Consider the following 18,635-nt stretch of genomic DNA (forward strand, 5'->3'; position numbering starts at 1 on the left):
ATCGACGTGTCAAAACTGCCCAAACGCAACGAATTTTCTCGATTGCGAATTATTGATATTACCTTTTATAAAAAAAAAGAGGATCAAAATAGAAAACATCTTTCGTTGAGAATAACCCTGAGATGACCCCTCAATAACAATACGTTTTGCCCATGCGCTAGCTTCATTAGCATAATTTATAACGATCAACAACAAACAACATGGCGGCCAAAATAGGTTGGATTTTGCAATCCCGCGATGAAAACGAAATAAACGAATGTTATAATTTTGTTTGGATATTTCATGTCGACAAGGTAAATAAAACATCTCTCATTTAATAAAACTGGTTCACTTGTTTATTTTGTTTTCGAGATGAGAGGATTTTGCTCTTCATGTGCAAGACAGTCCACAGAAGTGCCGCTGGCCGGCTGGGGATCGATAGTGTAGTACCGATCGGAACAAGCTAGTTTGTCATTTCAAACTTTAAATGAAACTGTTTTAATTTGTTGTTAAAATTTTCCAGTCTCCAGACGTTACATTAAGATGATATTCAACTTTTTGTTTTTACTTTCTCGCAACTTTACAAACCAAGTTGCGATGATCACCCCTGTCTCTTAGCCCTAAAGATTGTGTACTCGGTAATCTGAACGTAACACATGGCCACTTTCCTGTTAACGATACGCAAGTAGGTATTGTCTTTTTGCTGATACCGTCTGACGGAAATGTTGGTGGTCGTTATACAAAGGTTAAAGTGTGAATAGGTCTACAATAGGGTGGTCGCTGGTCGCGTTGGACAGGTGGTCGCTATATCCAGTGTCTTTAACGTGTAAATTGCGAAGGGACTGTACTGAGGTGTTCGCTATGAGCAGGTGGCACAGGTGGTCGTTAACACAGGTTTGACTGTACAATTTCCTTTTACCCCCCCCCTCCTGGTATCGATTTCAAGTAATCACAGATCTTTGTTTATACCACTCTTTCCTTTATCACAATCTTTGTTACGCACTAATATTATATGCAAATTTTAACGCAAGATGTAGACACATCCTGTTAGGGATATTTTACTATAATAGGGTGTCTACATCGCGCGTTAAAATGTGCATATAACATAAACGTGTAACAAAGATTGTGATATTAGAAGAAAAAGTGGTATAAACAAAGATCAGTGATTACTTGAAATCGATACCAGGAAAGGGGGGGGGGGTAAAAGAAAAGTTATATAACATTTTATTATTTAATAATGTATTAAAATACACAAGTTTGTCCAACTCCCTGTTGTTTTACTAAAAACTTCCCCCTGATATTTGATGCTATATTAAGCTACTAAGTACTTCCCAAAATTTTCTGATTGAGTAATAAATGGTGTGATCAGACGATCGATGTCAGTTGTAGTAATCCAATTCACCCAGCACTGTATAATCTAAATCACCTGGTTCATCACTCGAGCTGACAACTTCTGTGTTCTATTTTGATTTAATATTGTTTATTTGTTTTGAAGATTTAAACAAACACCACAAGTGATTTTGAAATTCAGAAAATCTATAAATCCTTGTATTATACTAACCCCACTAAGACGTTCTGATTGTCTAAATAGGCAACAAATTATTTGCGCTGCAGACATAGATTTTTCCAGCAAATAATAAATTATCACAGTATTTTCATTCTCAGTGACGATTTTTCAGGTCACATTTGACTTTATTTCAGTATTTCTATTTTTAGTTTATCTACGGAAGCTGATTGACAGTTTCACTGTGACACATTCTTATTGGATATTGATACAGTGAGGTATACCCATGAGAATGGGCAATTCGCAGGATGGATAATACTGTTAGCAAAGTAGTCGAAAATAATCAAGTATGTAGAAAGTTTACATTGTGCACAAATGTTGACAGAATCAAAACTCAAGTTACAGGTTGCCGAATATAACATGTATTATATAATTGCATATAAAATTGGTATATTAGAATTAAATTTTTTACTTCCATTTTAAAATAATCTTCAACGCAAGGGTTGGTAACTTTCTGGTAGGATTATCTTTCCTTCAGTCTGTAAACACTTTGAGGAGTGATGCCAGTGCTTACTGTGAATGCAATAATTATTTGCATAATTAAGTACTGAAATTCCATTTGGCTTTTATTTTAAATTGGTGGCATTATCTGGTTGACTAACAAGGAATGTACACCACAAATGAAAAAAATAAAAAAATAAATGTTCAGGAATCAAAGTAGCGTTGCTATTATGTAATGTGATATATGTGACAATGGTCAACTTGAGATGCATCTTTACTTGTAAAGATGTTCAACACAGCTAACTTTTTATACATTGTTGTAATTTTAGTGAACTTATATATAATGCAGTTACAATGATGGCTCCTTACTCATTTCATCATATAGTACATTTCATTAGATTTCTAAAACAGCTGTCTGAAAAGTATTTACATTAATCGACAAGATTTAACTATTAATTTTAATGTATACTGTATTTGCAGCATGCATACTTGAGATGAAAATTACAGAGGTGCTTTCATGGTCAAAATAAGTAATATTTAAAAGATTGAGTCGAAAACAAATGTGATTTTTGGTTTATATGCATTTCAATTTGAAATGCGCGTCTAATAGAACAAATACGGTAGTAAATATTATAGCTGAATTTCTTTATCATTGGCATATTTGAGTTTTTGACAAAACAGACACACATGCATACACATATGTACCCCAACACTGTTATTTTTTAAAACTTTATTTCAATTTTTTCAAGGTCTCACTTCTGTACAAATATGTTGAAAAAAAAAACTATTTTCTGCAAGCCCAGCTTGATGACATAATTATTATCAGAGAATACAGATGTCTCTACATGGCAGGACACACAGACAGACGACACACAAACTAACCATGCAGGTCACTTTGAAAAAAAAAAAAAAAAAAAAAACTGACCTGACATTGCAGGTGACAAGTGAAAATATAAACATAATAGAAAAGAAGATACAATTTTAAGTCATGATTGAAATGTGTTCTACACTACTAGCCAACTACCATGGTATTTTCTCTTTCAGAAGTGCAGCTTTTACAAGTGCAGTTCCAAGGTACATCTCAAAACATTGTCTATTTTGACATTTACTATGTTGACAGGAGATTTTCCTGAGTGCATTTGGTAATAGAGCAAGGACAATATATGGACTCAAATAAATAGTCTCTCACTGAAGTGTTCTTAACCAATCAGAACATGGCATAAATTACAAATATAAAAGTAATATCACTTGCAATTATGTTAAGAACAAAATACAAATAAATGTATACAAAAATAATCAGATCAAAATATTCATAATAGAAAATTTCACACATCAACATGTCTGAAGGTAATCAACACAAATCCAGTCATGTATGGGAGGGGGTAATTAATAATTATTATAATTTACCAAGAGCTTTGTAATGCATTGGGATGCAGTTTTTCAAGCCACATCCAATCTTCATTTTCCAAGAGAGACTTATTTTAGGTAGGGTGTTGAGGACAAATGTTTTTTTTGCAAAAATATATTCTGTCTCTGCCATCCCACCCAAAAAGTTGACATGTACCAGGAGAATACAGTCATTCTATACAGGCATTTCTGATGTACCATATTAACTTTATCTGAGGCACATCTTCAATAGAAGTGTATGCAAGGCAAAAATACAAAATGATCAAAAAACTTTGCATATTCAACATAGTATTTACATTAGTGTATCCACAAAAACAAATATGGTATGTATAATAAATTATAGAGAAATGCATAGTGATACAATGCATTTTGTAACACTCAAACACATCAGTGGCATCCACCCAAGATATCCGGTAATCTTGTGAAATGTAATAACAATTGACAGCAATATGAATTGTTTTGTCTGCCTATAGTCATGGCAACCGAGCAAAGAAATTCACATATTCATATGGTAACATGTCAAGGGATATATTGTACTACATACTCACTAGTGCATTATAGGTAAAATAATACAGGGAAACAGGTATATCAAATAGTTACAAGTATGTGAAATGTTGCCATAACTAATTTGTACAATGAGCAAAAATATAAAATAGACAAAACAGGTACATAAATTTGTTTATCAAAAATTTTGTTGGTGAGTATTTCTTGAAAACGTCTGCAGTCATGTTAAAATACTCAATTTACAGTACCAGTCATATCAAAACTTTATTTGATAAATATGATCAAAAGAAATGAAAAACAGAAAGTATTATGGATATAAATTGCAAAGTTTTCCCTGGAATCATCACTAAAACCAAACAATTGGTAGAGGATCAACTTCTTAGTTAGAAGGAGTTTATTCCCCAGAAGGCAGTAAATCATAATATAAATAGACGAGTGATTATCAGGTAAGAAGATATACATCAGTCAATTGCATTTAGTTTTACACATTTTGTTACATTAACTTTCAAAACTGAAAAACTTGCACAAAATAGCAACTTGCTTTTAAACAAAGATGTTACACATTTTCTTTCAAATAAAGTTGATGACTGCTTGCAAACACACTAGTTAAATTCTACATCACAATTGCATACACCAATTATAGCATGAACAGTGTTCAACATTGGACATCAATAACATTGAAAGTCTACAGTGTTCAACATTAGATATCCATGAACACCTGAAGTGTTTAGCCTTTAACATCCATGAACACTATGAACACCTACAGTGTTCAACCCTAGACACCCATTCATCTATGAACAACGAGTGTTTAACTCATCCATTCATTTATCTATGGCCACTATAAACAACTACAGTGTTCAACCCTGCATATCTACAGTTTTCAAACTCTGGGCATTAAATCATCAAGACTTACACATTATTTGAATCTAATTTGCATAATTTTTCATTCTGCTCCTATCAAATTCCAGTTCATCTTTTGGCGACATTTTGGAAAAACAGTCTGAATAATAATTAAAATTATGTGATGATGAAATGACAATAACAGCAAAGTGAGTGGCCATGAGCGAATAGGACGATGGATATGAACACTTCACTCATTAATGCAATAAGACATCTACAGCTGGTGTCTTCAGGAGTATGTACAGTTTTATGTACACATCAATTTCTACCCTCTTGCCAACCGAGCTTCTACAACATTGTAGTTTTTGTTGTGGTGCATTTTATTTAGTGCTGTTACGATCATTAAGCAGTTTCTTCTTAATAAAAAGAAGTTTCAATTTTATATATATATATATGGATAATAAGAGTTTAGAGCAATGTCTAACTAGACACTGGCAATCTGACATCACTATAGGAATCAATCTATCAACCTTCAACTTGTGTCTCCAATATACTGTTTCTGTCGCTGTGTCAATGTCTTTGTCACTGCAAGAAGTTTCTTCAAATGTGGCTACAAACAAAAACCCATGAAGATAAAACTATTAGAAGATACAATTCTATATGTGTGAAAATAGCTCCACTGCAGAATGTCTTCCTCAAAAGTTGATAATCTTCTGTAAGATGAGATATTTAATAACTATTTGTCATAGATATTAGTGTTCCCACAATATCATAACCATAATAATTTCTTTGGTTGTTTCCATGGTGATTACAATTGTTATCTTGTTACAAATCTGACAGAGGTAATTGGTATGGTAATTTTCAAGAAGAAGTTGAAAATAAAATTGTTGATTGTGACTGACGACAGATTGATAGACAATGACACTTGGAGCTAAAAAAAATCTTTGAGGATTTGCTAAAAATGCTGAATGTTTTAGGAAATTTATTAAACCTGGAGTCTTACCTTGGAGGTACTTAATCGGTGAATATCTTTTATATGAGCAAAACATATCTGATGTAATGCAGCTAGGTCTCTGCTCAAATCCGATGAGGTGGGTGGTCCAATTTCAGGCCATTCTGTCATGTTCTGAATAAGGCAACAAATGGTAAAGTAGAATTAATTTGTAATGAAATGTGCTTACAAATTTTGGTTTTCCCCATAATTTAGTTTAAAAGGTTGGGTTTACAACGTTTGTTTTGTTTTACACCGTGTTTAAATAATTTGTGTTGGAAATCTGACATGTTTTTAGAGTACAAAATTAAGGTGCATTTTCGAACGGTCAAATTTTTCAGAATAGAAATCAGCAAATGAAAAACATATGATAGACAGTGTGCTTCGTTAGTTTTTAAACAAACAGCCTGTCGGCTGAGATAGCTGCGCTGTTAGCAATGCACATTTCAACAAGTCATTGAAAATGACACAGTCCCTGTTAAATTTTTGAAAGTTCTCTTTGTGCTCATCATATTAAAGCGGAGGGGTTGTTGCGAGCGTGTCCTTGAAACTTGAGTTCCAAGTGGCGTATATACAACAGATTGTTTATTTACATCAAAACACAAGTTCCTTGTAGTAGTAATATGGCCAAAAATAAGAACAGCCATTATTCGGCCATCTTTGATCTGATTATGAAACACACTGATATGTATGATGTATGTGTACATAAACTGTGGAAATATAGCAGTAAGGTCAAAAAATCAGATGGCTGTCAATCGGCCATCCTTGACCGGATTTTGAAACAAATTGTCATGGACATGCATCCTAACATGTATAAAGTACATGTATATGCCAAATTTGAATGAAAACTGACAGAGCACGTCCAAGATATAGCATAAAAAAACAAAACAAGATACCTGCCAGTCAACCATCTTTGATCCAATTGTATCCTAACATGTATAAACTATGTACCAAGTTTGAATGACAACTGACAAAGCATGTCCAAAATACAACATTTTCAAAAAAACAAGATGGCTGCCAGTCGGCCATTTTGAATCAAATCGGTGAACCACTGCATGTGCAGTCCCACATAAGGTACTAGGCACATGCAAAGAATGAAAGGAATTGGTCCACAGGATTCTGAAATATGACTCTGGACAGACTGACGCACGGACAGACGGACGGACAGACTCAGGAACTCACGGATGGTCGGAAACGTGTATGATCTATGTACTAAATTTGAATGAAAACTAACAAAGCATGTCCAAAATACAACATTTTCAAAAAACAAGAAGGCTGTCAGTCGGCCATCTTTGATCCAATTGTGAAATAAATCGTCATGGACATGTATCCTAACATGTATAATATATGTACCAAGTTTGAATGAAAACTGACAAAGTGTGTCCAAATTACAACATTTTCAAAAACGTGACTCCGCACGGAAGGAGACCGAATTATAAGTCCCTGTTTTCAGACTTCGTCCGAACAGGGACTAATAACAACTACTATATATGCCAACTTATCATATAATTATCTTATGTGATACAACTGATTGTACAGTAATAACTTTAGAAAACTTATTGCACTGAAGAATACTGAATATGCTTTATAGCAACTTATAGAATAAGTATTATATGTGAATTCTAGGATATAACTTATTGTACATGTACAGTAGCAACTTTACAAAACAATGAGGACTAGTACCAAGTACAACTGCTTACAGTAGAATATCATCTTATAATGTTTAACAAACTAAGTAAACTAAAAGAATGTGTTTGTAATGATGACAGTACCAAGCTCAAGCATTTGTTGACAACTGACCTTGACAAGATCTAATTACCATGCAATGACTTCTCACAAAGATCAAATGTTAACTAAAAGTATAAATAGAAGGCATTTTCTAATAATGAATTCGAGATGGCCCTCATTATAATAAGATGGAAAAACATACTCAAGTCACACAATGGAAATGAAATGACACACATAGTTGTACAAAATTAACCCAATGCGGCTATTTGAGAAGATTACTGCTCACAGTATAAACTCACAAATTTGTTTGAAAATAAATTTTGAACAGATCTAATTACCATACAGTGACTTCACATGAAGCTCAAATATTAACTAGAGTAAAAAACAAAGGCATTTTTCTATAATGAACTTAAGATGGCACTGGTTCCAATAAGATAAAATGTATACATAATCACACAACAATGGAAAACTCCAAAGGATTTCAAACCAACTACTACACCATGGATTTTCACGTTAAATCCTGATACAGATTAGTAGGATTGAATTTCAAAACATTAAAATTACTTTTCTTTAACTAAAAAAAGCTTTCACAGAAAAAATAATTACATCATATCTCATTACTTATGCATGTAAAGTGCACCAATAATGAACTTTGTTATTCTTATACCTTTGTTTATACAATATATAAATTTGAAACTGATCGGGTAAAAATTACTTGAGTTATCAGTAGCCATCTCTCATTAATTATGCAAGCAAAATGCACATAAACATCAAACTTGGCCATCGTTGCATGTTTGTTTATAACATATATAAATTTGTAATCGATCGTGTAAAAATTTCTCAAGTTATCACGCCAACAAGCAAAAACCAATCAGTAGCCATCTCTCATTAATTATGCAAGCAAAATGCACAAACATCGAACTTGGCCATCGTTGCATGTTTGTTTATAACATATATAAATTTGAAACCGATCGTGTAAAAATACTTGACAACAACAACAACGCCAAAATCTTCACATTACTATACCTTCCCCTTCCTTTACACTACACTACGGGCAAGGCAATTACATTTGTTTGATACTGATTTTCTAAAATATTACTTGAACATGACACACCTTTGATATTTACATAAGTTTATTTGCTACTAATAGAGCTGATAGAGTAATTAAAATAATACTTACCGATAGTTCATCTAGAAAGCGTATCATGCGTCCTTTATTGAGAACAATAAATGGATTCAATGCTTCCATATATGGTTCCTATACAGAGAAACAAAGATCAATTTAGACAAGAATAGTACATTAAAAATGTACTCGGCTCACATTCATAACCATTATTACTAGACATCATGTGTTGTAAAATAAACGAGTTACAATAAAGAATCAAAGAAAGCTTAGAAAGAACTCCCATGTGCTGAGAGTATTGGAGACACATTAAATATAATTCGAAATTACTTAGCTGAAAACTAATTATGCAAATCAGAAAATTAATATGACCAGATTTGAGTGTAAAACGAATGAGGTCTGCGCAATGTAACAGAAAATCTATGTCTCCAAGTTTAATTGAAATGTGATTAGAACCAAAAAATTATGAATTATTATGCTTATTAGGGAATTAATATGAACAGATTTTTACCCCAAACTAATTAGGTTTGTACATTGTCCTAGAGCATCTTTGTACTAAGTTTCATTGAAATGGAATAATTAGCACCGTGAAAACTCCAAAATTTCGACCCCTCTAAAAATTTGACCGCCTATTTATTTGCCGGGTTTCGGTGTTTTATTTACCTCCAAATTTTCGACTCCACTAAAAATTGCCGACTCATTCTTATTCGAAAATTGCGACCAGTTTTAGTTTTCCCCTAAACGAAAAAAAAACCGATGTGAGCGTTCAAACGGGACCTTCCTCAAAGGCATGAATCCGGGTTTCTGATTGACTGAGAGATTTTTATTTTATTGGTAACGAAAATATATTCTAAATAAACGAAGTTTCAAATAAAAACGAACACAAAAATCTCGGCATGCTGCGTTTCTGAATTGTTGATTATTACTGTACTCAGTAGTGATTATAATAATGTACACAAAATAAATTTGTTGAATGGTTATGAAATACAAATAAAAGTCAACTTAGTTTCATCGTAAGCGAATGATTCCGGTCTCGTATAAACGTTTGATGCTGTAGGATATCCGCCATGTTCTCTTAGGTCAAATAGGTCAAATCGCTAATTAACCAATCAAAAAGCTGGATGATGCGAAAACGGCATGATTTTTTTTAAATAAAAAAATTAGTTGTTTTTAAAAAATAAACTGGTCATCTGAAGAATAATTTAACATTGTTCACAGTGATAACAGCTCATTCTCGAAAGGAAGCTTACCCGCTCACGCTAGTCACGATAAAAATCATACACGTGTACTCTTGAATAGACAGACGTTAATGACTACGGTAAAACTTAGACTCTATTTTAGCCGGCAGGATTGATTGAAATGTCCGAAAAATGACGCCAAAATACACCTTAAAAGTCCCATTTTATTTTCTTAAATCCCATTATATTTTTTAATCCAAGGGCGAATTTACGGCAGAATTTGATCCCTCAAATCACCGGTACGGTGCTCAAATAAGGGACACGTGAGCTTTGATTCTAACCGGATACATTGCACTGGGTCGGGGAGATCGTTTGCTAAACTTCCATGTATCTTTTGTCCAATGGGTACCTGTACTTCGAACATTCGCAAGTTTTCCTAGGTAGTGCGAGACAGCTTTGTCTTTTGACCTATTAGTTTTGTGCTGACCTCTTCTCCGCGTCTTGATGTTTTGTTTTGCTTGTCATAATACTCACTGATTGATGACTTTGTTTAGATTTTGAGTTACAACTCGGCCACGACCTTTGCTTTTACCGTGAAACATGAGGAAGTTTACGTCAATTGACGGACATTGCATTTTTTAAAAACTAATGAAGCACACTGTCTATCATCCCCATTTTTTTTTGCTGATTTCTATTCTGAAAAATTCGACCGTCCGAAAATGCATCTTAATTTTGACTCTAAAAACACGTCACATTTCTAACACAAATTATTTAAAACCAGTCGAAATTTTGGAGTTTTTACGGTACTTTAGATATCAGTGTGAAAGATTAAAATTGGTTAATTATGCAAATTAGGTAATTAATATGTACAGATTTTAACCCACAATTATTCAGGTCTGTCTATTGTCCTACAGCATCCATGTACATTCATTGATATGTGATGTATAGTACCTGAGATATCAGTGTGAAAGTTGGTTAATTATGCAAATTAGGTGATTAATATGCACAAATATTTACCGGAAACTAATTGGGTCTGCATAATTCTATATTCATTGAAATATGATGATTAGTACTTTAGATATCAGTAGAAAAGCTGAAAATTAATTATGCAAATTAGGTAATTAATATGCACAATAATTTACCCTAAAACTAATCAGGTCTCTGCATAGTCCTAAAGGATCTATGTACCAAGTTTCATTGAAATGCGATGATTAGTACTTGAGATACCCGTGGAAAAGCTGAAAATTAACTAATTATGCAAATTAGGTGATTAATATGCACAAATATTTATCGAAAACAATCAATCTCTGCATAGTCCTTGAGTATGTAAGTACCAAGTTTCATTGAAATGTAATGCTAACTACTTATATCAAATGCTGAAAATTAATTAATTATGCAAATTAGGTAATTAATATGTACTGATATTACCATAAAAACTATCAGGTCTGTGCAGTGTCGTATGACATCTATGTACCAAGTTTCATTGAAATGTGATGATTAGTACTTGAGATATCAGTGGAAAAACCGAAAATTGACTAATCATTATGCAAATTAGGTAATTAGTATCCACGGATTATTACCAAAAACTAATCAAAACCTAGCATTAGTTCAGAGCATCTATGTACCAAGTTTCATCAAAATCCAATGAGTGGTTGTTTAGATATCAGTGGAACAATCTTGGAACCACTAAAAAATAGCTAATTATCATGCAAATTAGGTAATTAATATGCACGGATTTTTACCAAAAATTAATCAAATCTGCGCATATGTTCAGAGCATCTATGTACCAAGTTTCATCAAAATCCAATGAGTGGTTCTTTAGATATCAGTGGAACAGTCATAGAACAGCTAAAAATTAGCTAATTATCATGCAAATTAGGTAATTAATGAGCATGGATTTTTACCAAAACCTAATCAAATCTGCGCATTGGCCCAGAGCATCTATGCACCAAGTTTCATCAAAAACCGATGTATGGTTCTTGAGATAGCAGTGGAACAGTCGGACACACATACACACATACACACACACATACACACATACACACATACAGACACACTAACTGCAAAGACTCCCATTTTGTGCTTCGCACATGGGAGTCAAAAAGCAAAATCATTAAATTGTGCTGCTTTGAATTGAACAATACATTATAAAGATGTGAAATGAGATAACAAACACACAAACTTACCTTAGCACCAAATTCAATTAAATTGGCAAGATTCTGAATGGCTTTGGTAACAATTGTAAGAGTTCTTGTTGCAGTTTCTGATGGTGGTTCTGGAGTAAACAATAAATCAAAATCTCAATTATCATTATTGTACATAAATATTGATCCATTACCAGTGGTATTAACACAACAGAGTTGAACATACCTAGCTATACAGAAAATTCATGAAATTTGTCAAAATGACAACAAGTTTTCTTAGTCTTGAGTAGAACATGCAACGATTTGTTTGATTTCATTGATGTTTCGATCATTGGTATTTTTTATTTTAGAATTGGCATTTCTTCATTTTTATGCCAAAAATCATGGAGCAGCTGGGAGTCGAGATCAACTCTCTAACCCCAAATACCGATGTTTACTTTAGTGTGAAAAAATCACAAAAAACATAAAACACACTGTATCTCAGATTTACTTAAAATGTATTACCCTCATTAACCATCGCTACAATTGTTTTTTCTAGTTGAAGGCATGCTTTATATATTCGTATAAGAGAATATGGGAAAAAAAGTAAATTTGATATTTTCAAAGAAAAAACCCTCTAACTACATCCTTAATTTTCAAGATTTTTTATCAGAAATGTTACAGTATATAGAGAGCCGCGAAGCAATTGTCGCACTCGTTCGTCTTTAGTGTCATCGACAATAAAACCAATGTTGCAATATTGTAGCAACTCGTTTCTAGGAGAGTGGTTGAATCACGTTATTTTGGCTTTAAAAACTATTTGGTAGCTGCTTGCGAATCCACAACTAGGGCCAGCAATTTTGCAATGTCGCACTGACGACTGCCAACTTTTTTACCATCTTTCATCACAGCTATTGCATCTCTGTCATTAGAGAAATAAAAATTCAACCGCCGAATTTGCTGAACGGTAACTTTGACCATGGTTGATGAGGGCCTAGTCCAATAAGAAAGCAATGTTAACTTGACCTCTATGATGAAACATGAGTAGTGATGTCATTCTTAGCCAATCAGTAAAGCAGATGCTTAAAAGTCAGAGATGATTGATAGACTGTAAACAAAAGCATTGTGTGCCATTGCAGCAGATTCGTTTGCCGCGTACCTATATTTCTTGTCTCTTTATTGAGATCAGACATCAATTAAAAGTGTCAAGCTGACAGACAGCAAAATCCGTGGATTAAAAGTGCTAAGTCCAAATTGTGTGCGACGACATCAACAAATTTTAGGACGAAGCTGTAGGGATTTTGTTTGACGCCGACAATGTCGCCGATTTGGACTTGGGTTTTTGACTTTGACGAAGATGGCAATGAACATACAAATGGAGATATGAAAATTTGTTTCAAACAACTATGAACTTTCGTAATTTTGACTGTGTAAATTTGTAAATTATTATTGATCTTGTATGAATTGATTTTTTGAGCGGAAATAATTTTACGCAGTTTTACCCCTGACATTTTAGATCATTTAGAGTTCACGTGTATTGGACGTGTTTCTCAGTTGGGAAATCCCTAATACGAATGATTCTTCACTTTTCACGAATGTCCGGGCATATGCCCACTTTTATTTTTTGGCAATTTTTCATTTTTCATGATAAATAAGGTACATTAAACAAATTGACTTGTTCTAAACATACAGATCAAACAAATTGACTCACCAGAAACAATGTTGAAAAGCCTAGGGTTAAGAATAGCTGGGCATATCAGCCGTAAAAATACAAAACCACTGCAAAAAAAAAAAGAAAAAAAGACACTATTATCATTAACTGTTCACTTCGCAGTCTACTAATTATTGGAGCAGATAATATAGAATATGTAGACTAAAATAATTGGAATAATCATACTTTGTATACCGACTTCATTACTCTTTATAATAATCTCACTACTTTGTATACTAATCTCACTACTTTGTATACTGACCTCACTACCTTGTATACTGACCTCACTACCTTGTATACTGACCTCACTACCTTGTATACTGAACTCACTACTTTGTATACTGACCTCACTACTTTGTATACTGACCTCACTACTTTGTATACTGACCTCACTACCTTGTATACTGACCTCACTACTTTGTATACTGATCTCACTACTTTGTATACTAATCTCACTACTTTGTATACTAATCTCACTACTTTGTATACTGACCTCACTACTTTGTATACTGACCTCACTACTTTGTATACTGACCTCACTACTTTGTATACTGACTTCACTACCTTGTATACTGATCTCACTACTTTGTATACTGACCTCACTACCTTGTATACTGATCTCACTACTTTGTATACTGACCTCACTACTTTGTATACCGACTTCACTACTTTGTATACTGACCTCACTACCTTGTATACTGATCTCACTACTTTGTATACTGACCTCGCTACTTTGTATACTGATCTCACTACTTTGTATACTGACCTTACTATCTTGTATACTAACCTTACTATCTTGTATACTAATCTCACTACTTTGTATACTACCGTAACCTCACTACTTTGTATACTACCGTAACCTCACTACTTTGTATACTGACCTCACTACTCTTTACACTGAAACTAAAATGTTTATTAGTACTTTGTATACCAACCTCTAAACATGAAGATAAGATCAAAAATTATTTTGCACCGACCTCACTACTCTCCATATCGACCTCACTACTCTCCATATCAACCTCACTACTCTCCATATCCCGACCTCACTTCTCTGTATTCCGACATCACCAGTCTGTATTCCGACATCACCAGTCTGTATACAGACCACACCAGTCTGTATACAGACCTCACCAGTCTGTATACAGACCTCACCACTCTGTATACAGACCTCACCAGTCTGTATACAGACCTCACCAGTCTGTATACAGACCACACCAGCCTGTATACAGACCTCACCAGCCTGTATACAGACCTCACCACCCTGTATACAGACCACACCAGTCTGTATACAGACCTCACCAGTCTGTATACAGGCCACACTAGTCTGTATACAGACCACACCAGTCTGTATACAGACATCACCAGTCTGTATACAGACATCACCAGTCTGTATACAGACCACACCAGTCTGTATACAGACCACACCAGTCTGTATACCTCACCAGTCTGTATACCTCACCAGTCTGTATACCTCACCAGTCTGTATACAGACCTCACCAGTCTATATACCTCACCAGTCTGTATACCTCACCAGTCTGTATACCTCACCAGTCTGTATACCTCACCAGTCTGTATACAGACCTCACCAGTCTGTATACAGACCTCACCAGTCTGTATACAGACCTCACCAGTCTGTATACAGACCTCACCAGTCTGTATACAGACCTCACCAGTCTGTATACAGATCTCACCAGTCTGTATACAGACCTCACCAGTCTGTATACAGACCTCACAAGTCTGTATACAGACATCACAAGTCTGTATACAGACCTCACAAGTCTATATACCTCACCAGTCTGTATACCTCACCAGTCTGTATAGCTCACCAGTCTGTATACAGACCTCACCAGGCTATATACCTTACCAGTCTATATACCCCACCAGTCTGTATACCTCACCAGTCTGTATACCTCACCAGTCTGTATACCTCACCAGTCTATATACCTCACTAGTCTGTATACAGACCTCACAAGTCTATATACCTCACTAGTCTGTATCCAGACCTCACCAGTCTGTATACCTCACCAGTCTGTATACAGACATCACCAGTCTGTATACAGACCTCACCAGTCTGTATACAGACCTCACCAGTCTGTATACAGACCTCACCAGTCTGTATACAGACCTCACAAGTCTGTATACAGACCTCACAAGTCTATATACCTCACTAGTCTGTATCCAGACCTCACCAGTCTATATACCTCACCAGTCTGTATACCTCACCAGTCTGTATACAGACCACACCAGTCTGTATACAGACATCACCAGTCTGTATACAGACCTCACCAGCCTGTATACAGACCTCACCAGCCTGTATACAGACCACACCAGCCTGTATACAGACATCACCAGTCTGTATACAGACATCACCAGTCTGTATACCTCACCAGTCTGTATACAGACCTTACCAGTCTGTATACAGACCTCACAAGTCTGTATACAGACCTCACAAGTCTGTATACAGACCTCACAAGTCTGTATACAGACCTCACAAGTCTGTATACAGACCTCACAAGTCTGTATACAGACCTCACAAGTCTGTATACAGACCTCACAAGTCTGTATACAGACCTCACCAGTCTATATACCTCACCAGTCTGTATACCTCACTAAGATCACTAGTCTTTATACCGACCTCCCTACTGTACTTTGAATACTGACCTGACTACTCTGGAGTTGAGTCACGCACGCAGTACGTGTTTACTATAATTAGACATAGTCTTTACCTTGCAGTTTATTCGGTGTTATTTGCTTACTTTACTTCCTATGTCGACAGCAACTATGAGTTTAAAAATTATTTCTCAGTACTTATTCACTGTTACAATGCTGTACCATTACTTTCACCATCCTACTACAGCCAGATCTGAAGGCCTTTGTCGCATTTAGGCCACGCTGTGTGGCGCGGATCGCGTAGACAGGTTACATGTTCTCTGCACGTAATAAGCTCGATTATTAAGCATCTCTTTTTGGGGATGCCCGGTGGCCGAGGGGAAGACGTGTAGTGGCGTGAAGCTAGGCGATTAGGTGCCGTACGCAAGTGCCCGTTCGAGTCACGCACGCAGTACGTGTTTACTATAATTAGACATATTCTTTACCTTGCTGTTTATTCGATGTTATTTGCTTACTTTACTTCCTATGTCGACAGCAACTGTGAGTGTATACCTCACTGTTCTGTATACCTTACCAGTCTGTATACCTCACTAGTCTGTATACCTTACTAGTCTGTATACCTCACTAGTCTGTATACAGACCTCACTAGTCTGTATACCTCACTAGTCTATATACCTCACCAGTCTGTATACAGACCTCACCAGTCTTTATACCAACATCACTAGTCTTTATACCGACCTCCCTACTGTACTTTGAATACTGACCTGACTACTCTGGAGTGGGTGTCTTGATTGTCAGGCCATTTCCTTTTTACATCTCTTTGTAAACACCCACATAGATACCTAAGCGGTCTGTGAAAAAAAAAAAAAATTTGAATTTTTAAAAAAAATTGTGATAAACAATGCTAAATGTATTCACACACAGACTATGATGTTGTTATATGCATGCACAAACCATGAACAAACGCAGTCAAAATGTCATGACTCTAGAATTATATTTGTGGAGAATAAAATTGCCACCACTCGACATGAATTCGACATGAAAAACATACTGATGTCTAACAAGGTTCTATATGTTCCATTTCATAGTAATATCTATCCATGCATGCTTAAGATTCAAAGCAGAAATGTTATTGGTGCATTGTTAACAATTACTAACACCAGCAGGCCAATTTGAAGCGAATTTGGTATGGACAGATAAACACAGACAAACAAGGCCTACTTACACTGGACAGAAGTTTGCAGATGAAAATATTGATTCTGCCAAGTCTTTGAGATATGAAAGTATGTGTTCAAGATTGACATTAACATCAACTCCTTTTTCTAACTTCAAAGGATTTAACTGTGAATAAAAACGAACATTATAAGGGTCCAAGCAAAACGTATGGCAGTAAGAAAGCAAGGGGTGGGCAATGGTGAGAAAATATGGCAGGGTTGAAGAGAGGGGATGGGCAATGGTGAGAAAATATGGCAGGGTGGAAGAGAGGGGATGGGCAATGGTGAGAAAATATGGCAGGGTGGAAGAGAGGGGATGGGCAATGGTGAGAAAATATGACAGGGTGGAAGAGAGGGGATGGGCAATGGTGAGAAAATATGGTAGGAGGGAAGAGGGGTGGGCGATGGTGTGAAAATATGGCAGGAGGGAAGAGGGGTGGGCGATGGTGTGAAAATATGGCAGGAGGGAAGAGGGATGGGCGATAGTGTAAAAATATGGCAGGAAGAGAGAGGGGTAGGCACTGGTGAGAAGAGAGAGGGGTAGGCACTGGTGAGAAGAGAGGGGTGGGCACTGGGACGAGAGAAGGGTGGGCAATGGTGGGAAAATATATTATTTTGAACTTTCATGCATCAACACATTTTGTCCAAACGAATTATGTGCAAAAAGAGATTAGAAATAATTTAAATTTCAGGCATTATTGGAAGATAATCTTAAGTTTGGAGAAGTAGTTTTATTTCTACCAATATTTGGCAGGATTCCTTGAAAATACTAATCTATGAAAACATTACCATATTCTCAAATAAACTGTTAAAATTAAAATTCAATCAAAACTAAAATGTTAAGTGACCTGTGTCGTTGAGACTATCGATAATACATTGAGAATATTTGCAATCAATAATATATCATTTCTATTGTTATCATTTATTGTATCTTTACATAGTACATCGATTATTTTGTTTTACTGTTCCATTTATTCATGATGTGAGAGTGATCGCCGTTTGACCAATCAGGACTCTTCGCGGGCTTTTACTCTCAATAGAGGGGCTATTCAAAAAAGTAGAATTCGCGAGTTGTGTTATTGTTTACCAGTGAGCTGTCTGCTGTAAGTTTTTCGTGGAACTTTGCATTGTAAACCTACATACAGTACAGTTCTCGCAAAAGCTTTGGCTTCACTTCAGCGTCAGCTTCGCTTCAGCATCGCATCATTATGGCATTGTTATG

At 35.3% G+C, this 18,635-nt stretch overlaps 1 protein-coding gene across 1 annotated transcript in view; it reads right to left on the reverse strand.

The window, feature by feature from the left end:
- Window positions 1-2,699: 2,699 nt before the first annotated feature.
- The window catches only part of LOC102810097 (ras GTPase-activating protein 1-like), an 89,296-nt gene continuing 73,360 nt past the window's right edge, over window positions 2,700-18,635 (reverse strand). The window contains exons 18-24 of the mRNA XM_085506861.1: window positions 17,425-17,540; window positions 16,964-17,050; window positions 13,590-13,657; window positions 11,942-12,030; window positions 8,635-8,712; window positions 5,739-5,861; window positions 2,700-5,345 (exon numbers count right to left, since the gene is read on the reverse strand). Coding sequence (XP_085362987.1) covers window positions 5,268-5,345; window positions 5,739-5,861; window positions 8,635-8,712; window positions 11,942-12,030; window positions 13,590-13,657; window positions 16,964-17,050; window positions 17,425-17,540 — 639 coding nt within the window. The 3' untranslated portion in view covers window positions 2,700-5,267. The remainder of the gene's footprint in view (window positions 5,346-5,738; window positions 5,862-8,634; window positions 8,713-11,941; window positions 12,031-13,589; window positions 13,658-16,963; window positions 17,051-17,424; window positions 17,541-18,635) is intronic.

Source organism: Saccoglossus kowalevskii, chromosome 13, assembly GCF_978046115.1.
Source record: "Saccoglossus kowalevskii chromosome 13, keSacKowa6.1, whole genome shotgun sequence".
NCBI classification, from domain to species: domain Eukaryota; kingdom Metazoa; phylum Hemichordata; class Enteropneusta; family Harrimaniidae; genus Saccoglossus; species Saccoglossus kowalevskii.